General features: G+C 41.0%; 1 protein-coding gene across 3 annotated transcripts in view; it reads left to right on the forward strand.

Annotated features, from left to right (window-relative positions):
- Positions 1–27938, forward strand: part of LOC118832004 (myosin phosphatase Rho interacting protein) — a 230906-nt gene that overhangs the window by 48540 nt on the left and 154428 nt on the right. For all 3 annotated transcript variants that reach the window (XM_036739487.1, XM_036739501.1, XM_036739493.1), the window contains exon 3: positions 1654–1719. In XM_036739487.1, coding sequence (XP_036595382.1) covers positions 1654–1719 — 66 coding nt within the window. The remainder of the gene's footprint in view (positions 1–1653; positions 1720–27938) is intronic.

Below are 27938 nucleotides of genomic sequence, written 5' to 3' on the forward strand. Positions count from 1 at the left end.
TATATCCTTCCTTCTTCTTCTGTCCAACCTCCCCACCCTAGCTCTGGTCCTTTGCTCCAGTTTCTGGCTTGAGATCGCCCATGGGACCTTAATTTTGATGGGCGTACAGCGGAATGTCCCTTCTCAGTTACTTCTCAGGTTCTTGGCGTTATGAGGCATTATGACTTCTAGAGTGTCTTTAGAGCGGTGCACAGTTACCTGGCATCTTTGCCCCATGAGCAAGTCAGATGAGAGATTTAGGCTCCTTGGAAAGGCCAGGCTTCTTTTATGGAAAACATGATGGAGAGTAAGAGGTCTTTTCTCCTTGGGTCTGTGTCATAATTCCAGCTGTGGTTAATAAGTGCTAGTATTTTCTCTGCCTTCTACTTGGTGAAAAAGTAACACTTGGCAGGCCAGGCTGGGATTTACATTGGACAGAATTCCCCATTTCTGTTGAGGACTTCATTCTTCCAGTTGACCCAGGTTCATGAGCCAGAGTGAGTCTCATATTAGAGTCTAAATTGACCTACCCTATCCCCCACCCCACCCATCCAGTTACCAAGTCCTATCCTATTTAATTCTCCTTCCACAATTTCTCTTATATCTCCCCTTTTTCTACTCACATGGTTTTATCACTTCAGTTCAGGCCGTTTCCAACTTTTACCTGAACTTCTAAAATGTCCAGTATCCCCCCTCCCATCCAATCTGGGAATGGAACTGGGGAGGTATAGTGCATTCCAGGAAAGGGAAAAAAGCTTGTAGGAATACATGGAGTAAAAAAAAATGGAGTTATCAAAATCATGGATGGGGCATTAAGTTTTTAAGGGGGATTATTATGAAATAAGCCTGGAAAAATAGTAAGAAACTAGATAGTGGAAGGCCTCAAATGCCAGTCTGAGGCAATACCTCTAATGTCTCCTCTCCAATCTGTCCATCATTCAGCTGCTAAAGTAATTTTCCTGAGACACATGGCTGACCCAGTCTCTTCACTGCTCAAAAACCTCAGTAGCTCCCTGTGGCCTCTATGATCAAATAGGATCTCCTCAGTCTGGCATTTGAGGCCCTCCACTATCTGGTTCCTTACTTCTTTTTTTTTTTCCTGACTATTTCTTACTACTCACTTCATAGTAATCCCCTTTACAAACTTTATGCCCCATCCAAGAATTTGATAACTCCATGTACAGTAAGATTTTTTTCCCTTTCCTGGAATGCGCTCCTTCCTCGTTTCCATTTCCAGAACACTTCTTCCCAAGTCCATTCTTTCCTAATCCCCTCAGTTGCTAGTGAACTTTATTTTCTCTGTTTGTGTTTATCTCCTCAGTAGAAAGTGAGCTTTTGAGGACAAGGATTGTATCATTTTTGTCTTTGTAATTCCTGTGTCCCCCACAGCACCTTGCACATAGTAGGTAGTTTTAAAATTTGTTGGTTTGAATGACTGGTGTCCGTGTATGGAGACAGTAGAGACAGTTGATAGTTAACATCTCAGAATTACACTGTGACCAGCAAAGGAAAGATCCGTCTTTGGGGTTTGCTTAGCCAGAGATCCCCTCTAGCATTGGTTCATAGGACAAAATGAGCTTCCGTTTAGTTTCTCTGCCTGATTTTGGATAGTCTAATCTGAGGGCCCAAGGCTCCAAGCTCAGAACCTTCCTAATCACCCACTCTCTGTCCTAGAAATGGCAGCGGAGATTCTTCATCCTCTATGAACATGGACTTCTGCGCTACGCTTTGGATGAAATGGTAAGCAGCCTCTTTTTTTTTTTTCCTTTTTTTAAAAAGCTCTTCCCCCTCTCCTTATTGATGGGACTGCACCTTTGGGTTGGGTCTTGACCCAATTGCAATGGGTTGTTATCACTGCTTGCTCTTTGGTTTGCTGTGAAAAGCTTGTGGCATTGGATAGGAATAGTTCCTGGCTTTAAGGTAGGTCTTTGGTTGGAGGTGTCTTATTCAGAGATCATGGGACTGAGGACAAAGTCCAATAGAAAACTTCTAGCTAAGCGCTGATAAGCTTCTAGGTTCAACCAGAGTATGTCCAGGTAGAGAAGAACTAAGAGTCAGAAGTTTACTTCATTGAGATCTGGGAACTGAGCCTTTTTTGGAGTTTGTCTTGTAGCTTTGAGATATTGGTAGTTAGCTAAAATCGGCCAATGGCTTTCCAAGGAGCCCTGAATTTACGCGTGTTCCTTGTTCAGGTAATGCTTTGGTCTGGATGGGGATTAGTGTCTTCTCTATCTCAAAATCATTAGTCTTTTTTTCCTTAAGGTTTTCTAGGCCTTACTGAGCTGAGAGAAAGTCAGTGTATGTGGGGACTTTGCAGGCGGTAGAAGCCTGGTGTGGCCCTAGTTATACTGATACGATTGCTCTTCCAGTGACAGAATTCCCATTCTTCTCTGATATCGCCTCACTGTCTACCTGTTTGTTTTCTTTAGGGAACTGGTCAGTAGGTGCTATTGTGTGCCCATCCCTCCACTCCCCATCAGGCCTCTTTTGGTAATGGTAGGGGAAAAATACAACCCCAAAACCTATGATATAAGTGTAGTGTAACATAATTGTCTGTCGAGAAATGACATAGATGAGGATTTCAGAGAAACTCGAGATTTGTATGAACCGATGCAGGGAAATAAACAGAAATAAGGGAACAATATTCACAGCGGTTATAGCACATAAATGAAAAATCAACTTCCTTTTTATTGAAGTAATTTTTAAAACCCAGACTAGGAAGGTCCTGAAGAACAAATAGTAAAATGTATCTCCATATGAGAGGGGGAGGATTGTTAGGGCAGAATGTTGCATACGTTCATTATTTATCCAATACGGTCACTCTATGAGAGGTGATTGCTTAATTGTTGGTCTTTGTTACAAGGGAGGGTTTAATCTGAAGAGTGAGAGGCTTATTTTTCCCTTAGAAGTGATTGAGACTTAAAGACCAAAGGCATCAATAAATCATGTTTGTTTGTTTGTTTTAAATCAGGTCCCCTTCCTCTAGAATGCTTAGGTTGAACAGAATTGTTCCTTTCTCCCCTTCCCCCTTCCCACCCCTCCCCAACCTTTACTCTCTTAGCCTGGTGCTGCTTCCCTTTCCATTCAAAGCCTGGCCTTTGGGAAGGTTTGAGGCTGGATTGTTCTCTTTCTCATGTCTGTGTGGAAGGAGAGAAAAGGGGGACAAATGGAAGGAGTGTAGTATTCAACCAGTCCAAGTAGTTCATTAAGAACTGATCAAGTACTTACTGTGTACCAGGCAGTACGGTAATTGCTGGAGAATAACCAGAATTAAATAGTCCCTGCCCTCAAGGAGCTTATATTCCTCTGGGGAGGCAACATATAACCCTGTATAAGATAGGCAGAACCCTTGCCTAGCTACAGTTACTTGTTTAGCACCATAGATATAAAATTATAGAGTGGGGAATAAACATATGTACAACCCTATCATTTAAAAAAAATTGATGTCCTTTTTATATCATGTCTTTAAAAAAAATTGCTTAAAAAAAATTTCCTTTCCACATTGTGGGGGTCAGCGGCACAGTGCCCCCATGATCTAGAAAATCTGCTTAAATTTTTTTGGTCCTTCATACTAGAGAAGAATTCTTTATTATTATGGTATTAAAATATAAAATGTGTTGATATTATATGCTACTATGCGTATATTTTATGCATTTCTGAGTTTCTAAACTTTTTTTCTGTCATCTTCTGGTCTTTGTGTGTCATCTGTGGCTTCTGCAAAACCCCCCAAATTCCCATTTAATTTCTTATACCAACCCATGATATATTTAAACTGGGATAGGTAAAGTTGCAATGTAGAAGAGATAACTGTATTTTATTTTTTCCCCAATCACATGTAGAGACAATTTTAAACATTCAATTAAAAAAAGTCTACGTAAGTATTTACCCTTTTACTTCGCCTCCATCCACACCTCCCATGGAATATAGCAGGAAAAAAATTAAGCAAAACCAAACAATCTATCAGTCGCGTCTGGCAGTGTATATAGCATTCCTCACCCATAGATCCCAGCTCTATAATGAAAATATATTCCATCATCTGTTCTTCCAGGCCAAGATTGGTCCTTTTGACTACAACCCCCTCATTTTTTGACTTAAAGCAATAGAGTTCAAAGTGTAGACCGTAAGGATCTTCCAGCTTCCTTCTCTTTTCTGTGCATTTAAAAAAAATGTTTCAACGATCCTTCTCCTCCTCCTTCTCTTCCTCCCCCTCCCATTACCATAGCAACCCTCTTCCAATTTATCCCAGTTTCGTAGTATTTAGAGTAATATTGCTTTTCATTCCACTCATGGAAACCTTGAACGAGTTGGGTTTTGCCCTTGGCTCGTCACGTTTATAACATGACAGTTACTTTGCTGATGCTGTTCAGTGTTTAATATCTCTTCATCGACTGCTAATTCCCACTAATGTCATCCTTGCCATGTGTCTGCTGAGTGTTCCCAGTGGCAGTCAGGAGCTTGGTGGGGAGGGCATCGAGGATGCCCATTAACAAAAATAAAACAAAAAAAAGTTTCGGAAGGAGGGCAGCAAGAGAGGGAATATGCTCAAATTAGCACAGGATTTATGTTGTAGTTAAGGAACGTGGAAAACAGATTGTTTGGTTCATTATCCCTCTGATAAGAAGGAATCTGAGCTTGTCAGACCCTCGGCTCTTGTGTGTGTCCTGCCGATACTTCTTCAGAGTGTGGCGGCCCAGCCTCCTAAACTGCTTTGAGATTTCCTTTTGTCTAACCAAGGTTGGCCCTTTGCTTCAGGTCAGCCCCAGTTTCATCATTCCAGAAAGGGTCAGGGAGGATCTTTAGAGCCATTTCTTTGTATGTGTATGTACTAGCAAAGGTGTTTACTACCCTTCATAAAGAAGACAGATTCCCTTGGAAACCTGTTATTTCAGTTAGGAAGGCTTTCCCTAAGTCTGTCCTAAATCCATTGAAATGTCTCTCTGCCTTTGCTTGTTCTGTGTCTGATGTTCACTTTTCTCTCTTGGGCTCAATTGCGTGATCACAGGATGGAGAGCTGCTCCAAAATGCTTCTGTGACTCTGAGCACGTAGCAGCACAACCCAAGAACCTTGTTTCTGGAGTTGAACCCATGTCTCCTGAATAATTGAGGTGGCTCAGTAAGGAGCACCGACACCCTGTGATCACTTTTTAGTCTCCCAGCAACCTGGCAGATTGCTGGGATGTTATTTCATGTCGAAGCAGGATGAAGAAGAGACTCTGTGCCAGCCACATGGGCAAAGAAGAGGAGCCCCTCGAACCACTCATGGCTAAAAAGGAAAGAAAAGAGGGAATATTGGGGCCATCTCATATTGTGGAGTTCTATTCTTCTGTAATAAAAAAAAAATACCTCCTTTGTTTATTGGAGTTTATTCTTTGGCTCTTGACCTTTTCTAGGAGTTGAAAAGGCTGACCTAGTGAGTGTGCTAGGGGGATGACAGAGAATTAGCAGATTGCTCCCCTTCCCTCCTGTCTCCCTCCTCACCACAGTTCTCTGTTTGTCTCTGGGGATGCCCATCTAATTATCATTTTTGTGATTATGCTCGCTACTGTGAAGATGGTCTCTAAAATATTAATATGGTCTACTATCATTGTCTGGGGCTAGAAAGAGATATGGTTTATATTCCATCCAGGAAAGGGGTTGGTTTTCTGGGGTTGTCCCTTGAAAACTGCAAACAGTTTGGCTAAGGAGAGATGGGATTAAAATGAAGACAGATCTTGGGGGGTGGGGTGGGGTTTTTTTTGTTTGTTTTTAGGTAATTGCGTTTAAGTGACTTGCCTAGGGTCATACAGCTAGTAAGTGTCTGAGGTCAAATTTGAACACAAGTCCTCCTGCCTCCAGGACAGGCCGTCTAGCTGCCATAGAATGTGTTCTGCAAAAGCAAAAGAGACCCAAGCTTACCACTGTCTCCTCTGAATTTATTTATGTAGGGATGTCAGTAAATGTGTGTGAGGCAGGAGAGAAGTATAGGGAATAAAGAAAATTGTGACAGAGTTTTATTGTTGTTGGGAATTGTGGCAGGTGATTGAAGGGAAACATCAATTCAAGCTTGACATTAGGGCAGATGATCTCCCACTTGGCAGTTTAACAGATTGGCCAACCAGCAAATACTGATAAGCAGGTTTTAGGCACAAGTTGGGCCATAGCTACTTCCTGTAAGGTCCTTTTCCACTCTGGGATTTTGTGAGTGTCTGTCTTGCATAAGGCACCTTGCCTGAAAGAAAAGTTCATATCGATGAGAATATAATCCTATACTAGTGAGTTGAGAGGGGCCAAGTGAGAGCCAAGAGATGCTGTGGGGTTCGGTTTCAGACCGCTGCAATTAAGTGAGTAGGGGAATAAAGCAAGTCACACAAGTATTTTGGTTTCCCAGGGCACATAATAGTTATGTTTACACTTACTGTAGTGTATTAAGTATGCAGTAGTCTTATGTCTAAAAAAATGTACATACCTTAATTTAATAATGCTTCATTGCCAAAAAAAAATGCTCACCATCATCTGAGCCTTTGACGAGCTGTAATCTTTTTGCTGGTGGAGGGTCTTGCCTCGATATTGATGGCTGCTGTGACTGATCAGGGTGGTGATTGCTGAAAGTTGGGGTGGCTGTGGCAATTTCTTAAAATAAGACAACAGTGAAGTTTGCCCCATTGATTGAGTCTTCCTTTTACTAGAACATTTAGAGGCCATTGTAGGGTTATTAATTGGCCCATTTTCAATATTGTTGTGTCTCAGGGGATAGAGATGGAAGAGGCCAGTTGGTGGAACAGTCAGAACACACACAACATTTATGGATTAAGTTGGCTGTGTTATGGGTTCAGTTCATGGCTATCCAAAGCAGTAACAATAGTAATATCAAAGATTACCAAAACAGATATAATAATAATGAAAAAGGTTGAAACATTGTGAGAATTACCAAAACGTGACACACATTTTGTGTGTGCATTTGTGAGCACATGCTATCGGAAAAAAGATGGCGATAGCCTTGCTCCATGAAGGGTTGTCACAGACCTTCAATTTGTAAGAAACGCGGTATCTGTGAAGCATGATAAGATGATTTATGCCTGTACAATTAAGCACTGTGGGAGTACTGAGGAATAGAAGCCAGTCGTGATTGTGGAAACAGCATTCATTTGCTTTGGACTTAGGGGTTCTCAATTCAAATCCTAGCTATTCTATTTACTACCCTTTTAGGTAAATCACTTCTCCTTCCAAGCCTCAGTTTCCTAATTTGTAAAATGAGAAGTTTAGATTAAGTGATCTCTAAAGATCTCTTGTAGTTCAAAATGTTAGGCTCTTATGAGATCAAAAGAGAGTATTGGGGTAGTTGGAAACCCTCCACCATCTTTGGTTTTTTTTTGTTTGTTTTTTTTTTTGGAGGGAGGCAATTGGGGTTACGTGACATGCCCAAGGTCACACAGCTAGTAAATGCGTCAAGTGTCTGAGGTCAGATTTGAGCTCAGGTCCTCCTGACTCCAGGACCCGTGCTGACCCTCCACCATCTTGATCATTCCCTTCTGAACTGTGAAAGATTCTGGGCTTTTCAATATTTACCTTTCTAAAAAAAATTAATTGTTTTATTTGAACTTAACAAACACTGTTCCCCCATGAGCATTTCCTATACAAAGAGAATTGCATGTGAAACTGCATTTCTATTCCACAGTTTGCTTTTTTTAAAAGTATATAATAAATTCAACACATATTTAAACTGTCCAGCTTATCTCTGTGTCCTTCTGTTCTCTGGGCACTCTTAAAAATATTTCAATGTCCCTCTTCTTTTTTCTTTTTGGTATTACCTTAGCAACCTCTCTCCCAATTAAAAACAGAGGGGGAAAAACCTCTTGTAATAAGCACAATCAAGCAGGGGACCACTTGTATGTCTTGAGGTGGATAAGATGCTTCATCATAGGGCCTATCATAGGGAAATATGGTTGCTCATTTTTTTGAGTTCTTAAGTCTTTCAAAGTGGTTCATTTTAGATGTGTTATTGTTATAGAATAAATTGTCCTCTTGGTTCTGCTCACTTCACTTTGTATCAGTTCACACTTCACAGAATTCTTTGAAATTGTCTCTCTGTCCTTTCTTACACTGCAATAAATAATAGTCATATGCCTGCAGTTTGTTTAGCCACTTCCCAATTAATGGGCACCCTTTAATTTCCATTTCTTTTTTTTTTTAATCCTTTAATTTTTGCTTTGGAATTAGGAAGTTAATTTTGTTTGGGACTATTTCCTCCCTAGTAAGTCTTTCTCATAACCTCACCTAAGGATTTTCCACAAGAATTATATGGATATTTAAAGAAATGAGGCAAGGGATTAAAGAACAAAATAAACATTCTAGAGGCAAGAAGTGGAAGGAGAGTCAAAAGTGGTCAACCTTATCTGAGTAAGAGACCCTCTGAAAATTAAAATGGACAAACAAAAATCAAGCAACTGAAAAAGAAAATGGAAAAGTGTCTCTGTTGTGGGACCTCTCTCTGCTTTCCCTCTCCTCTCCTCTCTCTCCCTAAACTCTCTTTATGGCCTCATCACTTGTCACCAGTTTAATTATTTCTCCTCCCATGACTCTGAGATCTGTATATCTTCTCGTTCATTCTCCTAAGCTCCATTCCCATATCATGAACTACCTGCTGGATATTTTGAAGTAGATGTCTTATAGGTGTCTAAGGTGAAATATGTTCAAAAGTGTAGAGAGAGAAGAAAAGAGACAAGGGCCCATAATAAGGACTTGGGGTAAACCCACAGTGTTAGGGGTGTGACCTGGATAAAGACTCAATAAGGGAGACTGAGGAAAAGTCAGACACATAGGAGGAGAACCAGGGTAGAGTGGTATCCTGATCACCCAGAAAGAAGAGGGGGTGGTTAGTAGTTTCAAAGGCTACTGAGAGATCCACAATTGAGGAGAGGCCATTAGATTTGGTAATTAAGAGATCTTTGGTAACTTGGGAAAGAATAGTTTCAATTGAATGATAAGATTGGAAGTGATATTTACAGAGAATTTCCAAGAGAATAAAAGGAAAGGAAGTGCTGTCACAGATATGATGGCTTTCTCAAGGAGTTTGAGAAAAGTCAGTTATCCAATGAATCTTTTCATTTCATTTTTTTTAAAAACAATATCTTTTCTATCCATTCTTTTTTTTTTCTCTCCACAGGTCATCACCCTAGTGCATACAGATCCTTGTCCCTCATCTTGACTAATAGTCTCCTATTTGGTCTCTTTATCTCAGTTCTCTTCCCACTTAAAGTCCATCCTCTACACAGCTGCCAAAGTTTGGCCTTGACACCCTCTACCCAGGGCTCCATATCTAGAATTAAATACAGACATTTAAAGGTCTTCACAACTTAGTTTCTTCCTTCTTCTCCAGTCCTTTTACAGTTACTCCCACCCACCCACTCAACAATCCAGCCATACTGGCCTGATTTCTCTTTCTTGACTGAATGCTCTGCTTCTAAACTTCTGCCTCTGGGAATCCCTGCTTCCCCTCGAGTCAGCTCAAGTGCCACCTTCTACACAAGCCTTCAACTTCTGCTGCCCTCTACCCCAAATTGACTTGTAATCATTTTGTATGTATTTCCTCTGTACCTTTTGCATCTGGTTAGAATGCAGGCTCCTGGAGGGCAGGGATGATTTCGCTTTTGTTATGCACTTAGCATAATGCCCACCACATTGTAGGAGCTGAGTAAATGATTCTTGATTGATGTACATGAATAAATTTGTGTTAGAATTTATTGTTATCTACTCATTCCTATGAACTGCAACATGGCAGATTACCCTGTGGAAGTCCTTATATCCAGTTATGTCCAGTCTTATTAGCAAACGATCATGATGTAAATGGGTTATTTGGATGCTTCTGGAGCTTCTGAAGGAGCATGCTAACCATACGTTGTGCGGTTCCACAGGATTTTGGGACTAGTGTGGTGTTCTAGAACAAGCAAGTGTAGGTATTTTCTTTTCAAGGCATCTCTCTCTGATCCTACCAATTTTGGAAACATTTTTTTCCTCCTAAATTGGCTGCTTTTTTATTCCCACATATGTACCTTGCAGCCTATAGTGTAAGAAGGAAGCTGTTTCCTCTAAAAAAGGAAAGATTTCCCAAATTGGAAACATAATTAAGGTGTGTTTAGTCCAGCCTTAGTAATTAGTAGGAACCTGAGAAATTATTTTGGCCAAGTGGGCTAGTGAGCTCAAGGACCAAAGAGATCCAACTACCCATCTCCTTCTCTGTACACTAGTTTCTTCAACAGTAAAGTGTTGCCTCTCTAAAATGTTAGTGTTTTTATTGCTTTGGGACTAGTATAGAGTTAGGGCAGATTGTGGTTAATAGGTAGTGTGTCTTAGCGAATCAAATGCTGGATTCAGAACCCGGAAGACCTGGTAGGACTTGGGGAAGTCGTCTAACATCATCAAGCCTCAGTTTTTCCCCTCTAAAGTGGGGCTCCTCATAGTGCCGGCCCCAGAAAGTTGTTGTGAGGTCAAAGTAATATAAAATGCTTTGCAAATCTTCAGGGAATACACACACACACACACACACATATGCCAGTGTTTATTATTTTTAAGTAGAGAGCTTCACCAAAAACAGGTTCTAAATTTGGGGATGACATAGAACCTTCAGGGGCCCCACTGCTGAAGCAAGGAAGTAGAAGGCAAGTTTCTTCAGCTGAGACTTTGAAGACCTCATATTTCTCCCTGGACTTGGCCTCGTGAACTGGGTTTGTAGGGCAGCTTGGCCCCTCCCATCCTTGTTTTACAAGCGTTCTCCCTCATGGGAGAGACAGAGAGAACAGATTCCCTGATGTTCCTAAACTGTGTCAGCTCTGGGACGGTCTGACCCTGTCCCATCTGGAAAACCTGTAGAGAAGCCATTTTGAGCAGAGAGGCCTTGGTCGTGGGAGGTGGGGCAGAGAGATGGAAGAAGGAGATTTGTAACTGTTGAAGCAGATTATGTTATCAGAGAGTTAGGAGCCAGGACAAGCTGACCTTTCACTTCTGGTATTTGTCTTTCCCCTCCCCAGCTAAGCCCTTGGCTGCAAGGTCAGATAATGTTTGTAAGATTTTGAGAAAGAGAGAGAGAGGGAGAGAGAGGGAGAAAGAGGGAGAGAAGAAAGAGGGAGGCAGAGAGAGCTGTTTACACATTGAAAGTCTCTACAGCAGCTCCTCTTCTAGATAGATATGGTGGAAAAGGGGAATGTTCTGGTTGTGGTGTGTGGATGGAGGTCATAGGTTTGAAACACCAACCCATGTGCTTCGTGGAGAGGACAGTCAGGAAACCAAAGCTTTAATCTAGAACTGTGCTACTAAATGTGTGATATTGGGTTGGTCATTGCATTTCCCTCCAGATCTTACTCTCCATTTTTAATGAGTGGGTTTGAGCAAGTGGTCTTTAAGGTCCCTTCTGCCTTTGAGATTCAAGGATTCTAAGAATCTACAGTTATCCCTGCCACATCAAGACTTTCCTCATTGTGGTTTCAGTATGTCACAAGTTGGCATAAGAAATTACATGTGAACTTTTGGGAGTTTTGCAGAAGCTGCAGATGGCTCATGAAGGCCAGTAGATGACATAGAAACTCAGAAATTCATAAAGTATGTGTATAGTATTGTATGATTTCAACGTATTTTACCTTGTAATACCATGGTAATTCAGACTTCTCTGGTACAAAGGGAGGACCGAAAAGTTTTATGCATATTTTCCAGATAGTGGGGGCTCCCTGCCCCTAACCCTGAGATGTGGAAGAGATAACTGTAATGCAGCCAACACTTACTAAGACTTACTGTTTGTGAGGCACTCTGCCCCACCACCTCCTGGGGTTATAGACAAAACCTATATACCACCGTCTCTGCTTATAAGGAACTTATTTTCTACTTGGAGGTGTGTGTGAGTAAAATATGGATGTAAGTAAATACTAAAAAAAAAATGTAAAGTATGTACCATAGATAGAATATGAAGTATTTTCAGGAAGTTAATAACAATAATAACTGGGGGATGGGGGAGTCGGTAAGGACTTCATTTAGGAGGTGGAAACTCAACTGTGCTATGAAGAAAGCTAGAAATCCTTGGAAGAGATAGAAATGAAGAGGTAGTTACATTTCTGGTATTGGGGCCACTTGTGTAAGGTGAGGTTCCCTAAAGAGGAAGTAGAAGAGAATTTCTCAAAGCTTTTTTTTTTTTTTAAAGCAGAGAACTACCAAAAGACTGATATAAACTGGATTGCCCCATTTCCCAATAGACCAACCAACCTTTACTGGCCTTTGACCTTCTGAACCTATCACTTACCTGGTTAATCATCTTTGAATTTACAATTATTTTCTCACTATGGTGATCCTGGCCAGGGGTTATAGAGCTTTGGTTGGTGATAGCACCAAAGGTTTGTCTCCTAGGAAGGACTTTGGAGTTTATCTTATCCAGTCTCCTTGTCTTAAAGAAGAGGAAACAGACTTTGAAGGATAAATTGACTTACCTAAGGTCACACAACTAGTAAGTAGAAAAACTTCAACCCAGGCCCTCTGACTCAAATCTAGTGGTATTTCCATCTCTCTACACTTTGTCTTCATTGTCCTCTCTTATTATTTGTAAGAGTTCTTAACCTTTAGGGTGTTTCTTTGGCAGTCTGGTGAAGACTACAGACTCCTTCTTAGAATAATATTTTAAGTCGCATAAAATTAAATGTGTAAGATTATTAAGGAAACTAGTTACATCAAAATGCAGTTAGGTTAAGAACTCTGATGTATTATAATGTATAGGCCATACACAGAAAACATTGAGGTAATATTGTATAGTAAGAGTTCGAGCCTTCCCTCTGATGCTTAATAACTTGGCATATATACTAGGCCTCAGTTTCTTCATCTTTAAAACGTACGGCAATATTTGTACTACTGGTGCTTGGCTTTTTTTTTGTTTTGTTTTGCAGGGAGGAAGGGTGGGCAATTGGGGTTAAGTGACTTGCCCAAGGTAACACAGCTAGTAAGTGTGTCAAGTGTCTGAGGCTGGATTTTGAACTCAGGTCTTCCTGACTCCATGGCCAGTGCTCTACTCACAGCGCCACCTAGCTGCCCCAGTTCTTTGTAATTTTTAAGGTGTTGTATGTGTTTGAGGAATTATTAATATCATCATCACTATTATTCTTATCCAGCATTGCTAGGGTTTATTTTGTGGAAGCACAAGGGAAGAACCTGGTTGTGACTTGGACCATCCTGGAGTTTACCCAGCCTGGTTTGTTATTAGGTTTAAAATGAATGAAATTCCCTCTCCTTTATTGTTATTTAGTTGTGTCCAGCTTTTCATGACCCCATTTGGGGTTTTCTTGGCACAGATATTGGAATAGTTTGCCATTTTTCTTCTCCAACTCATTTTACAGGTGAGGAACAAGGCAGAAAGGGTTAAGTGACTTGCCCAGGGTCACATAGTAAGTATCTGAGGCTGGATTTGAACTCCTGAAGATGAGTCTTCCTGATTCCAAGCCCAGTGCTCTATCCATTACGCCACCTAGTTGCCCCTCCTTTACTTTCCCCTCAACAATCATTTCAGGACACCTCTACTTGAAACCTCCCTTTGTGCTCTGCCCACACAAACCCAATGATGCCCACGTTAACAGTTTCCCCATTATGCAAAGAAATTATGCCTATGACATGACAGACAACACCCACCACTTGAAGGGTGCCAGAAATATAGTGATGTGAGCTGCATGTAAAGCAGCTAGTGCCCAAACAACTTAGGACATAGAGGACATAGAACTGTTTGGATCAGGTTTGACCAGTCTGCCTCTCCATTTGTAGCCTTTGTTTTCTCCTTTCACTTCTCCCTTTTCTCTGAACATTGCTTGTGTTAAATGTCTGTCTATCTAGATATACATTCAGATGCAAGGAGAGAGGCAAACATTAACCACTCAGGTGGCATTTGACTTGATGGAGAGAAAAAGGTTTTGATGCCATACTTACAAATATCTTTGAGTCTTCGGTGTGCTGATTTAACAAAAAAATCCATCCTCCCATCTTTCTGTCTCGATTGGCATTGCGATCAGGTAAAGTCTGGTAGATGGCAGAGTTGGCACTGCGGTTGGAGTCAGTAATTGATGGACCCCTTGGTCTGGTTCTATGGAGAGAAAAAACAGATGGGATTGTGGCATAAGATAACCTTTCTATCTGAAAGAAAGCAGAAAAACTGAGGTAATCCTGCCCCTATATTATCCTTTGCATTTGCCTAATTCATTCCTGAAGCCAGTGTTGTATTAGAAAATAACTTCTGCTGTTCTGGGGGATTAAAAAAAAACCCTATTGCCAAGTATCTAGGTATAGATGGTGGTGAAGAAATGATAACTGCTGAAGCAAGATAGGTTTGTGAAGGGAAACTGGATCCTCAGTAGAGCAGATACTAACTGTGGGGCGGGAGTGATTTCTCCACAGGGTCTAGTGAGGATGGAAGGAGAGAGACTTGGAGAGAAGATCCTTAAAGTACCTCTTAGATACTTTTCTATTCCATGTAGAATAAGAGGTCATTGCTTTCAAAGACCTTGAGTCTAGTCTTGATATTAATCCTATGTGAAAAGTTGCTGTTAGGCTTGGCCGGGCCCCTAGTGAAATATTTGTGTTCCCTGTAGACTTGCTGGGACCTGGAGACACCGAGGGTATATTCTGGATCAGGTGGGCAGGCAGCAAGGTATTATGGGTTTGAGCTCTGCAAGAGAAACCTGGATAGAACTTTATCTTTGTTGCTCTAACTGGGACTAATGGAATTCTGTTTACTTTCCTCCTTTCCTTCCCCTTGGTCTTATCCTTTACTTTTTCTGGCTGTAAAAGGAATGTTGGTCCTGTTTCTCATTCTAGCTAAGTATAGTAGAAAGAGTCCCAGACTGGGAGTCAGGAGACCTGGGTTCTAGTCTTTGATATTAATGATCTGCATGACCTTGGCAAAGTCCTTTGTTCTACCACTCTGGGCCTCGTCTGTAAAATGGGAAGATTGAATTAGACTGTTCCCAAGGTCCTTTCTAGTTCTAAGAGTTCTGGGAGAACTTTTAGAGAGCTTGCCTTGTCTTCTCTATAAGAGTGGATTCTCACTGGTAAAAATTTATCCAATGCTTTCCAGTATATGTACTACCCGTCCCCTTATCCTGTACCCCCATGAACCATAGAAGAGCTGAAATCACCCTCAGAGACGTTGTCCAATGCTCAAATTTTACTGACGAGGAAACTGAAGTCCAGAAGAGTGAAGTCATTTAAGGTCACCTTTGTTTAAGGTACATACTTTCACTCTTTCTCATTTACTTTCTGCAACCTCTCAAAGTACTTTTTGCTAGAAATCTGTTTCAAGGCCATTGTTTCAAGTTAGATTTTTTTCCCCCTTTTTACTTGCTACTGTTTTCACTGTCACAAGGTGATGGATGGAAGCTGTATGATCCTGGGGTGGTGTAGGTAACAGCAGTGATGAAAGTGAGGTGGGGGAAAGAGGGTAGTTGAGAGTGTGAGAAAGGACCTGATCAAGGATTCGAACCCAGGTCCTTCAGCTCCAAAGATCACATACTTTCTCCTGTGTCAGGCTGCCTCCCATGCCTTTGAGATGAGTGTGGAAGGATGTGGGCCTGAAGTGAACTTGAGGAATACATTCTCGAAAGAATTTTTTTTCTTTTTGTTTATGTTCTCTTTCTGTGTTTCTCTTTAGATGCCAGATAGGGGTGGTATGGAAGAACTGAAGGCATAGGAAAGGGAAGCTTTTCAGGGGCTGGGGCCAGGGGGTGCAGAGAAAGATGGCCTGTCAGCTTAGTCAAGGGGTGTCCTCTGAAGGTCTTTTCCCTTGATCCCTGTGGAGGCAGCCCGTTCTGCTGGCATCTGTTACCCACGTGGAGTAAAAGTAAGCGGAGCTTGGGATCATTACCCTGAAGAATCGCTGTGGGTTCTTTCCCTCCCTCTTCGTTTTAGCCGTAGCTACAGTCTGGCCCTAACCAGGATTATAATTCAATTTATCTGTTATTTCTTTAATGCTCTATAACGTAAACTAATCAGGCCTGCAAGCCAGCTCCTTCTCCTGATGTTTCCTTTCTCTTAAATTACTTGAATTTGAATTGTGCCTCTGGTAGTCACTGCCTGTATGACGTAGGATGAGTTATTTTCCTTTTCGGGCCTCAGTTTTCTTGTCTGTAAAATGAGTGCGTTGGACCAGATAATAATAGCTGACATTAATTTAGCATTTTGAAGTTTGTGAAGTGCTTTCCACATACGTTATCTTATTTGAAGGTCATGAAAAGCATGTGACGTTGATATTAAAACACTTTGTTTTTCGTCTTGCCATTGCAGAAACAGGGACATGACTTGGCATGGTCTCACAGCTGGGAGGTATGGTTTCATGCCCGGTTTTCCTAGTTCTCAATCTAATAGTTTATCTCCTATGCCCTGCTACCCTTCTGGGCCCTTCTTGCTTGAAATCCCATCGTGGGACATAAAGACAAGAATGAAACAATCCTTGCCTTCAAGTAGTTTATATTCCATCAGAGTGGAAACAACATTTACGTAGAAATTAAGTATAGAATGTACATCAATTAACTTCTCTGGGGACAGCATGAGCAACTGCAAGGGGTGGAGAGTGGGAATCAGTACAGGATTCCTCTATTAAACAGGACTTGGGCTGAACGTTGAAGTTAGCCAGGTGGAGGTAAGGTGGGAAGGTATTCTGGGCATGGTGGGCAGCTGTGCAAAGACATGGACACAGATGATGGCAGTGTGTGAGGTGCAACAGGCAGGTCGGAACATAGTGCTAGAATTTTATAAAATTAAGTTTTTATTGATAACTTCTGTTTTTTCATATGACCATCATTTCTCCCAGTATCCTCCTCCCTTTCCCAGAGAGTCATCCTATATAACAAATAATAGACAAAAAAACAAAAGGAAAAGGAGAAAAAAAGAGCATAATTGATTAGTCCATTGAAAAGGTCTGAACATATGTGCAACACTTGTGGACCTCTTATCTCTCTGCAAAGGGCTTGGGGTAGGGTTATCTTCTCGCATCTCTTTCCAGCCATTCTTGTTCTTTGTACTTTTACAACATTTACTATTGATTTTCATGTGTCTGTGCTTTTTTTCCATTCATTTTATTGTAATCATTATGTATATTGTTTTATTGGCTCTGCTTACTTTACTCAGCATCAGCTCATATAGATCTGTCTATGCTTCTTTATATTCATCACACATCATTTCTTATAGCAAAGTAACGTTCCATTCTGTTTGTATACCACAATTTATTCAACCATTCCCCAATCAGTGGACATCAACTTTGTTTCCAGTTCTTTGCTATCACCAAAAAAGGGCTGCTACAAATATTTCAGTGCATGTGAGGGATTTTGTCTTTTCAATAGCCTCCATGGACTATAAGCCTAGTAATGGAGGCAGGAGGGAACCATTGGAACTTCTTCAGCAGGCTAGTGATGTGGTCAGACTTGCTCTTTAGAAATGTCCATTTTTTAATAGTAATGTATATGTACAACCTATATCAGATTGCCTGCCATATGGGGAAGGGAGAACATTTAAAATTTATGGAAGTGAATGTTGAAAACTAAAAAGAAATAAATTAACTTAAAAAAAAAAAGAAATGTCCATTTTTCATCTGTGTGAAGGATGGACCAGAAAAAGGGGTTGAATTGGAGACTGGATGTTTGGAGACCATTTAGAAGGTTGCTGTAGTGGTCCAGATGAGAAGTGACATGGTCCAGATGAGAAGTTACAAGGTCCTGAACTAGGAAAATGAGAGATATTGTTGAAGCAGAGGTAATGAGACTTGGCAACTGATTGGAGGTGAGCAGTGGGGAGCCTTAGGGGTGACTTTGCAGTTGACAGTCTGAATGACAGTGGTTCTCAAAGTTTGGTCTAAGGACCCCTGAGGGGGCTACTCAGGCCCCTTCAGGGAGGTCCATGCTATTTTTATGATTATACTAAGAGTTTCAAATTCCTATTATGTTAAATACAGATGGACATAGCTCTCCTAAAGAAAAACTCTTCAGGGCGATCCTCAGTTATTTTTAAGGATGCTGAGACCAAAAGTTTTGAATGTTGCTGTACTAAAGAATGGTGGCATTTTAAACAAGAAGAAAGGATGGTTTGGAGGGACATGGACAAGTTTTCTAGTTATAGATGCCTGTTTGAGCCAACAGACTTCTTGCTGGCTAATAGGGAAAAAAAAATAAAATGAAGTAGCTGAACCCGATGACCCCTAAGGTCTTTCTCATCCCTAAAATTATGAAACTTTGAACTGCTTCTGCCCTACTTAGCATTCCTGCAATACTGCTTTTTTAAAAAATCTCCATTTTTTTGTTTTTAAAAGCATTAACTTTCAAAGTATTTTCCTGTTATTTTTTATTCCCACCACAGTCTTGTGAGCTGGGTAAATCCTCAAATGGAATTAGAATCTATTTCTTTATCTCTACTCAGAAGGCTGCACTTCTTGTTTCTCACCCAGTCTACTGCCATTGTTTGCCATTTAGTCTTTTTGTTTGAAGTTCCTTTCTTCTCCTTTCTGTCTTCCACTCAGCTGCCCAGAGGATGTTCTTAAGGAGTAGGTCCCATCGTGTCAGTCTCCTGCCTGCTATCATTCAATGGCTCTTTTTTTCCTCCAATCAAACGTAGACTCCCCTGTTTGGCACTTCAGCACCTTTCCAGGCCAGCTCTCTACATTTCCAGCCTTATTACATATTACCTCCATTCGTGTACTTTATGTTACCATCATGATATACTGTATAGATTACACTCTGCTTCCACTTCCGTGACCTGGTGCTGGCCATCTCCTATTCCTATTCCTCCTCCCTCTCCCAGAGAGTCATCCTATATGACAAATAATAGACAAAAAAAAAAAACAAAAGGAAAAGGAGAAAAATTAGCATAATTGATCAATCCATTGCAAAATGCACATTCCCCTCTGCCTTTTAGAAGCCCTTACTTCTTTCAAGAGTTAGATTAAGCTGTTCTTTCTACCTGAAATTAATTTCTTCCAGCTATTAGTTCCTTTCCTCCCCAAACTATCATGTATTTATCTTATATTTTTACTGTATGTTTTTGCATATATACATATTGTCTTCCCCAACAGAATATAATCAGTCATTAAACATTAAGTGCTACTCTGTGCTAGGCACTGTGCTAAGAATACAAAAAGAGACAAAAGTTGGTCCCTGCCCTCAAAAGCTCATATTCCAATGGGAGAGACCACAAGCAAACAAATATGTACAAACAAACTATATACCGGATAGATAGGAAATACTTAACAGAGGGAAGACGCTGGAATTAAGAGTAGTTGGTAAAGGCTTCCTGTAAAAGATTGGGTTTTAGTTGCGACTGAGGTCAAGGACAATTACATTTTAATCTTTATATCAGCACCATGGCTGAAATGTATTAAGTGTTTGATAAATACTTTTTCATTCATTTATTCCTTACATCAACCCTATGAGATAGGTGTTATTATCTCTGGTTTAGAAACCAAGGCTTAGAGGCTGACCCAGTGACTGACCCTACATCATAAAACTGTTAAGTGCCCAAGGTGGGGATGTGAACTCTAGTCTAAGTGCCAAGTCTGGTACTCTTCCTAGGATATTGAGCACATATATAGCCATTTGTGTGGTTGCTATGTATGCACAGGTTGTTGAGCCATTGTCAAAAGCTCCTAAGGCCTAGAGCAGAGGTAGGAACAAAGGTAGGAAGCAAAATTAGGTTCAAAAAATTTAAATTATTTCACTAAAGAGCATCATCAGGTATTTATAGGCTATGACATTTTAAGCTTTTCAGATAGTAGATTATTATCTTTAATTATTTTATTTTTATATATGTATATACATATTATATATATATATATACATATATATATATATATTTTTTTTTTTTTTGGAAGGGGGTAGGCAGGGCAATTGGGGTTAAGTGATTTGCCCAAGGTCACACAGCTAGTAAGTGTGTCAAGTGTCTGAGGCCGAATTTGAACTCAGGTCCTCCTCACTCCAGGGTTGGTGCTCTACTCACTGCGCCACCTAGCTGCCCCTTTAATTATTATATTTAATCAGTACAGGTAATAGTCTAGTACTGCATTGTCACTCTCTAGCTAGTCGTGGCCATGTGGGTGTCCCATTGGTATCTCAAACTCAACGTGTCCAAGATGTAATTCACCATATTTTTCCCTAAAAAGGGTTAGGTCTGTAAGTTGGCCCTTCAAGTGCATATCATTCTTTAGACAACAGAGGAGAAAAGTGAGGAGAAAAGGGAAGAGACAGGAATGTGCATTTATTAAGCACTTATTATGTGCCAGGCACAGTGCTAAGTTAGCATCCAACAAGTATTATCTCAAAGTAGGGATCCTCTAAATTTTCCCACTTCTGTTGCAGGTGGTGCTACCACCGCTACCATCCTTCTCAATCACCAAACCTGGCAACTTTGGAGTCATCATTGACTCCTCCCTTTCTTTCAGCACCCCCAATTCAGTCACTTGCCAAACCGCGTCAGTTCTGTCTATACAGAATAACCTGCCTGCATCTGTCTCTGTGCTGCTATAGCCACCACCCTGGCTCAGGCCTTCATCATCTCTCACCTGGATTAATAGCCTCCCATAGCTCTGCTTCCTGTCTCTCCTCTGTCCATTCTATGTTTCATATGGCTGTGAAAATAACCTTCTTAAAGTATGGGTCTATGTCTCTTTCCTGCTCAAAAATCCTTAGTGCCTCCGTATTTCATCTAGGATAAACCATAAACTCTTCAGCCTGATATTTAAGACTCTGCAGTCTTGCTCCACCCTACATTTCCAACCATTTCTCTTTATGTACTGTATATTTTAGCCAAATAAATTGGTTAAAGCATTTACAAAGTGTGCTTTATGTATGAGGCATCATGATATTCTAGATACTGGGAATACAAAGACAAAGAACAGTCCTTGTTCTCAAGGAGTATACGTTTTATCTAGGAGAGATAAAAAATGTACACCAGTCAATTAATGAGTATTTATTAAGCTCCTACTATGTGTCAGGTACTGTGCTAAACACTGGGGATACAAAAAGAGGCAAAAGACAATTCTTGCCCTCAAGGAGCTTGCAATCTAATGGTACATAATTAGGTATATAGAAAATACAAAGTAATAAGGGGGGGTGGGATGAGGCATTGTAGCTGGGGCAAGGGGAGAATCATGAAAAGGTTCATGTAGAAGATGCTTGAGCTGTTTTGAAAGAAACTAGGGATTCTAGGAGGCAGAGATGATAAGAAATCCAGGCATGGGGGATAGGTATCAAAGATGGTGTATTTGTGTATGAAGAAAAGGAAGAAGCCAATGTGACTAGACTGTAATGTGCCAGAAGTTGAGAAATATTTAAAAATAGAATTTTTGTTGTTGTTGTTGGTTTGTGTTCGACTTTATGGACCAGTATACCAGGCCCTTATATTCTCCACTATCTCTTGAAGTCTGTCCAAATTCATGCTCATCGTTTCCATGATACTATCTATCCTTCTCATCCTCTGCCATCCCCTTTTCCTTTTGCCTTCAATCTTGCCCAGTATCAGGGCCTTTTCCAATGAGTCCAGTCTTCACTTTGTTGGCCAGAGTATTTAAGCTTCTTTTTCAGTGTTTGGCCTTCCGGCGAATAGCCTGAATTAATTTCTTTTAGTATTGACTGATTTGACATCCTTGCTGTCCAAGGAACCATCAAAAGTCGCTAGCACCACAGTTTGAAAGTGTGGATTCTACAATACAACATAGATAATATTAATTTGTGGTTTTCTAAGTGAATGCGAGGCTGCAGGGATCTGTTACAATCTGAGTTTGATCCCTTTCATGTAGAAGATAGATTAGAATGAGCAAAATAGCCCCTACCTCCAGTCTTTGCTCTTTCTAATCTAATTTGGAAGCTGTTGCAGTTGTCCAGGTGAGAGGCGATGAGTTTTTGAACTAGAATGGCGTCTGTGTGTATGGACAGAAGGTGAGATGTTGTGGCAGTAGAAACAAGATTTAGCAACTATGGAAGGTAATGAAGATTGACATGTAGAATGATAATAAGGTTTTGACCTGGATCACTGGGAAAATGAAAATGCATATGATAGAAATAGAGAAGTTTTAGAAGAGAGACGAGTTTGAGGAGAGTGATAATGAGTTCTGTTTCGTACTTGCTGAGTTTGTGATGAGTCAGCTAATTTGAAATGGACACTTCCAGGGGGCAGTTTGTGATACGAGACCAGGATTAAGGAAAGAGAAAAGAGCTGCATATATTAGACCTGGGAGTCATTTGTAGAGGTGACAGCTAAAGAAGGGAGACAACGAGGTTACTAAATGAGATAATGTGGAGAGAGAAGTGAAGAGGGCTGGGGACAGAACCTTGGGCAGCCCCTGCAGTTAGGGAGTGTGATGGGGATTGTGATCCAGTGAAGGAGACTGAGATGGAACAATCAGAGAGGGAAGAGAATCAGAAGAAGGTAACATAAAAACTCAGAGAGGAGAGAGTATTCAGGAGAAGGTGATAAATAGTATCCAGCGCTACACAGAAGTTCAGAAAGATGAGATTTGAGAAGAGGCCATTTAATCTGATAATTTAAGGGATTGTTGGTAATGTTGTAGCAAGCCGCTTCACTTGAGTCCTGAGACTGGAAACTATGTCCAAGGGCTAAAAAGTAAATGAGAGGTAAGGTTGTGGAGGCAGTGTAGACAGTTTTTCCCCTTAGGGGTCCAAGCAGTATCGGTGTTGCCTGACATCAACACATTCTGTTTTCTACTTCATGCATTGATTTGCACAAGCTTTATGCCCTGTCTTAAAATGTACACCTTTCACCCTCAATCTCTTGGGAAATCTTTCAAGGCTCCATTCTTACAGTACTTCCTTTGTGAAACTTTCCTATTTCTTCCTTAAATAACCTTGTATCTTTCTATTTACCCGTTTGGGTCATGTTGTATACCTTCTCTGAGAGGTCCCCTCCCCCCCCATAATAAGCCCCCTGGCATAAGAGCAGTTTTATTTTTGTCTTAATTCTTTCCATAGTTCTTGTACACAGTAGGCACATAGTATATGTTGAATGAGTTAGTTGTGATATTTTTTTTAACCTTGAGTATGTTTGAAGGGAGGAGCTGATTCCTGGGTCTTTAGCATGGCCACTCTTGAGTGACCCTGAAAATGAGGGTATGAAATAGGAAGTCAGACCACAGACCTAAAAGGAAATCACCCCTGAGTGTCAGAGCTGAACTGATCGTACAGTCCAGGCTCATTTTATAGATGAGGCTTTGATGCCTAGAAAGGTGAACTGATTAAGCTCTACATCATACAACTTCCTTAGCCTGTCCTTTCTGGTATTGTGCTCTGTTAAGAATGGGTCAGATGTTTTAGGATAGTGGATAGAGTAACAGTACTAGTAAGATTTGGAGTCAGAAGTTGGGATCAGATTCGAACTCAGCCACGTATTACTTACATGACTCACCCTAGAGAGTCAATTCACTTTTCTGGGCCACAGCTTCCTCATTTTTAAAGTATAGGGAGGGGTTAGATTAAATGATCTCTTGGGTCTTTTCCAGCTTTAAATCTGTGCTCCTATATAGGATTTTAGATAGAGGGAGAAGAGAATAAAATGGGCACGATTGTGTCAAGAAAGGAGGTAAAGGACCGTGAGTGAGGTAGTGCTGGGTTCGAAGGCCAAATGGGCTGTGGGCCTGAGAGTTTTAATAACTGTTTTTAACATCTAGGGGTCTAGAGCAAGATTGGAAAACTTTGAAGTTTTCCATTCTTTTTCTGTCTTAAATTTATCAAGAAGTCCCTTAACCTGCTCAGTCTTAATTTTTCTTTCATATTAACTAGAGATAGCTTCCTTTTCCTTTTTTGTAGGGGTGTTTTAAGCCTTAATTCCTTAATAATTGTAAAGTGCTTTGAAGATTTAAGGTAACCTGTAAATACTTATTATGTATGGCGGGGCTTTGAAATCTTTGGATGAAATGTTTGATATAAAGACATGATTGGGTTTTTTATAATCATTATTATCAAGGTTTGGGTTATACCCTTAGGTATATGTCTTTATCTATACGGGTTGTAAGGAGTTTATTACAGCGTTATAAATGACATTGAGGTTGGTTTAGCTTGTTGGCTAGTGGTCACTGATATGCTTGCCTCTGTCCCCACATTCTCTGTGGAGGAGCCAGAGAACATCAACCTTTTCTAGTCTATGGTACCTTTTGAGCAAATTAAATTAATCGATATGTATTAGTGGGGACAACCATGACATAGCACAAGGTCCCAGCATGTTGTTGTGGAAAGAGGGCAGGATTTGAAGTCAGGGGATGTAGGTTCAAATCCCAGTTCTGCTGTGTACTGTCTGTGTGACCTTGGGCAAGTCATATAACCTCCCTTGGCCTCTGTTTCATCATCTGTAAAATGAAGGGAATTGATCATATGACCTTTGCCTCTTTCATTTCTAAGTCCACACTTTCAGGGTGGCTAAATGATAATCAAAGCTTAGAGGAGAATAATGATTGCTAGAGTGCCTACCATATGCTAGGGACTATACTAAATGCTTTACAAATCTAGGCTCATTTGATCCACACAACAATCCTATAAGGTAGGTGCTGTTATCCCCATTCTACAGTTGAGGAAACTGAAGCAAACAAAGGTTAAATGGCTTACCCAGGATCACACAGCTGCTAAGTATCTGAGGTCAGTTTTGAATTCAGGCCTTCCAAACTCCAGGCCTAGTGCTCTCTCCACTGGGCCACTTAATTATCTAGAGTGGAGTCTTGTTCATTTTGGGTTCAGGTCAAGGATATGTATTCACACAGACATACAAGAAAAGAGATGAAAGGTAGTTTCCGTTGACATCGTTTCTTTACGTTTCTCTCAGAAAGCAGCAGTCTGATTGAGTTTTCTTGAGAGTTGTGGGAGGGCAAGCCCTGTTATCCGACCTAAGGGATATGTGTGTGTGTGTATGTGTGTGTCTGTGCATGCATATATGTATGTATGTATATACATACACACACATATTTACTTTGGTTCATTATAACGGATGAAAGTTTAGATTCTATACCCCTTCTCCCAGTCTCCCGTTAAAATGAAACAAATTGAGGGGAAATGATCAGTTGGGGCTCACAAGTATAGACAGATCCTCTTCTGAGTTTTTCTCCCCCTCCCATCCCTTAGCACATTAACAAATGTAGGGGTGGTTGAGAGAGGAGCTTTAATGAGGCTGTGTGGGTGGGAGCTTGGGGGAGCAGGCTCATTAAACCATCAGTCTCATTTCTTTAAAAGCGGCAGAATTATGCCTACATGGCAGCCCTTCCATGACATTTAAATGCCCTGATGCATACTGCGCTGGATAATACTTCCTACATATGGGATAACTAAGGGATAGAAACCGTTTTCTGGGGTAACCTCATCTCCTAAGATGGCGTAGTGGAAAGAAAGTGACACCTAGAAAGGAGTCGTTTGCTCAAGTTCACATAGCTGAAAATGAAGTCTGACTGTCCTGATCAAGACACAATCAATCTGAGGGAGGGGGAGAAAATGTGGAACTCAAAAACTTGTAGAACTAAGTGTTGTAAACTAAAAATAAAAAATGAAAAGAGAATCAGTCAACCAGTCAACATTATTAAATGCATACTGTGTGTAGCTCTTATGTCCTGACTCCTAATATTGTGAGTTTTCTTTCTGCTACATACTATTTTGGTCTGTTGCCTATTGGTTGCCCTTTGGGGACTGACAGTGCCTTCCAAGAGGTGTTTGCTACACCCTTGATTGCAGTAGAGTGAGGAGAGGGGCATGGGATAATTGGCCTTCTCCTCTGCTCTTTCAGTGACGGAATCTAGCATGGGAAAACCCCGAACTGGGCCATTCCCTAGCACTTGCTAACTGTGTAACCTTGCACAAATTGCTGTACATCTCTGAGCTCTTCATCTACAAAATGGGAGGGGCTTTTTTTCCTCATCTCTAACATGGGGGGTACACACCTTACCCGCTCTATCGGTTTGTTAGGAGGATCAAATGAGACCCTGTAGGAAGTGCTTTGTAACCCATACTGAAACCCTATGTAAATTTAAGATAGCATTATGAGGAAGGGGATGAGTTTTTATTGTTCAGTGATGAGAGGATATGGAAGGGAGAATTGTAGAAAGTAAAATGATACTATAGCAGCAAGCTGAAAGAGCATCTGATAAGTTTGAGGAGATGGTTTGTTTATAAGCATTGAGTCAAGAAATCCATGAGGAAGAAGGGTAACTTAGGTAAGTAGGAATCAAGTCTTGTACTGTGACCTTATCTTCATTTTTAAAAGCCTTGATATTTCTAGTGCTTTTCAGCCCTCCACTGGTGAACTTTGACCATTGGGTTCTCCTACCTGGAGTTTCCCCCCTCCTTTAAATGTTAATCTGGTTTGGCCCAGGGAGCCTGAGGAACTGGGCTGCTCAGTGCCCTTTCACACCAGTGACTGTGGCCAAAGTTCTTACTCAGCCTTCCTTCTTAGTTATATAGATGATGATGAGTCAAAAATTGCAAAATAGTAATTAACTTCCTGCTCTGTGCTCAGTCCATAGGATCCATAATTAGATTACAAGATCATAATTTTCCCCAGTATGCCTATAGCTATCAACTGGGGATTGTTTGGGCTGCGTGCATCGATTGGTCAGAGGAGGAGGAGGAACGACATAATTTCATGTACAGCTGCCCATTTAGCGAGCGTGTTGTCTAATCATGTTTTTGCAGTGTTGTTATTCTCTAGCATTGGGGGTGGTGGTGGAGGTAACAACAGTGCTGTTCAGTTGGTAGATTTTTGTATTCTGTACCCCATTTTTGGTTGCCTAGGCAGCGGCTGAGAAGATGGGATGTGATTGGCATGTCCATAAAAAAACTCTCAGAGCTGTGGGTGGACTTCTCTGTTGGGGCTCCATGTGCATGATGCTTGGGTAAATGTGATAATGGACTGGGGTGTCTCATTCCTGCAGGGAGAAAAATGATGTTGTTAGGCATGAGGAAAGCTAAACAGCAGGAAGAATAGATTAGGAAACCAATTAAGAGGCAGCAGCAAAGAGCCATTTTTCTGAGATTTAGGAAAATAACATAAAATAGCCAGATACCAAAGAACAAATGTAGGAGTGAAAGAGAAGGGTACAGGGAGATGGGAAAGAGAGTTGGAGAGGCACGCATTGGTAGAAAAAAGGGCCATAGAATGTTGCTTCCTCTGTCCCAAGTCATCTAATTCTATCCCAGACCTTGGTGTCTCATTAAAGCTGTTCTTGCTTTGGAAATGAGTTAGAATCCTCTATACTATTAGAGTTGGAAAAGACCACAGAAATCATCCAGACCAATTGTCTCATCCTATGGATGAAGAAACTGAGATCCAGAGAAGTGATTTACTCTGGTCACCCCACCAGTATCAGGGCTCGAGCCTGAGTTCTCTGATGTTGACTGGAGCTCTTCCATTTTATGCCACACAGACTCTCAAGAACTTCCAGTTTAGTTGAGGGAATTGTTGTTGTGTTTGTCCTTCATTTTCAAAGAGGACCATGACATCAGGGAAATGATGACATGGCTTGCAATTGACTTGGATTTGAGTGAGAGAGGGCTGTGCAAGGTCACCAGCCTCACTTTCTCCTCCAGAGCCATCCAGATTCCAGTGATCATTCATCAGGATGACTGGAGATGACCCAAGATGCAATGGGAGACCCCAGCCCTTTTAGGCTAAGGCCTTTTCAGGTACTCATTTAGAGTGAGGCAATGCCCATTCAGTGAATAAGCCTCCTCAAGAAGTGAGTCAAGAGATGGCCCCTTTAATTAGGAAAAAAAAGGAAAAAAAATCAAACTGGGAGAGTTGCTGTTCCAAAGAGAAGCAGTTACCATTGATATTCACTATAAGTCAGGAGGGCCCAAAATACAGCCATTAAGTGGAGCTTGGGCAGGTATCTATTGTGGTCCAATCTGTGAGCTTCAGAGTGAACTGGGATTAAGGCTTTGTGAAAGAGAGAAAAAGAAAGGAAGGAAGGGAGGGAGGGAGCCAGGAAGGAAGCCAGTAAACCC

Source organism: Trichosurus vulpecula, chromosome 1 (genome assembly GCF_011100635.1).
Source record: "Trichosurus vulpecula isolate mTriVul1 chromosome 1, mTriVul1.pri, whole genome shotgun sequence".
In the NCBI taxonomy this organism is placed as follows: Eukaryota; Metazoa; Chordata; class Mammalia; order Diprotodontia; family Phalangeridae; genus Trichosurus; species Trichosurus vulpecula.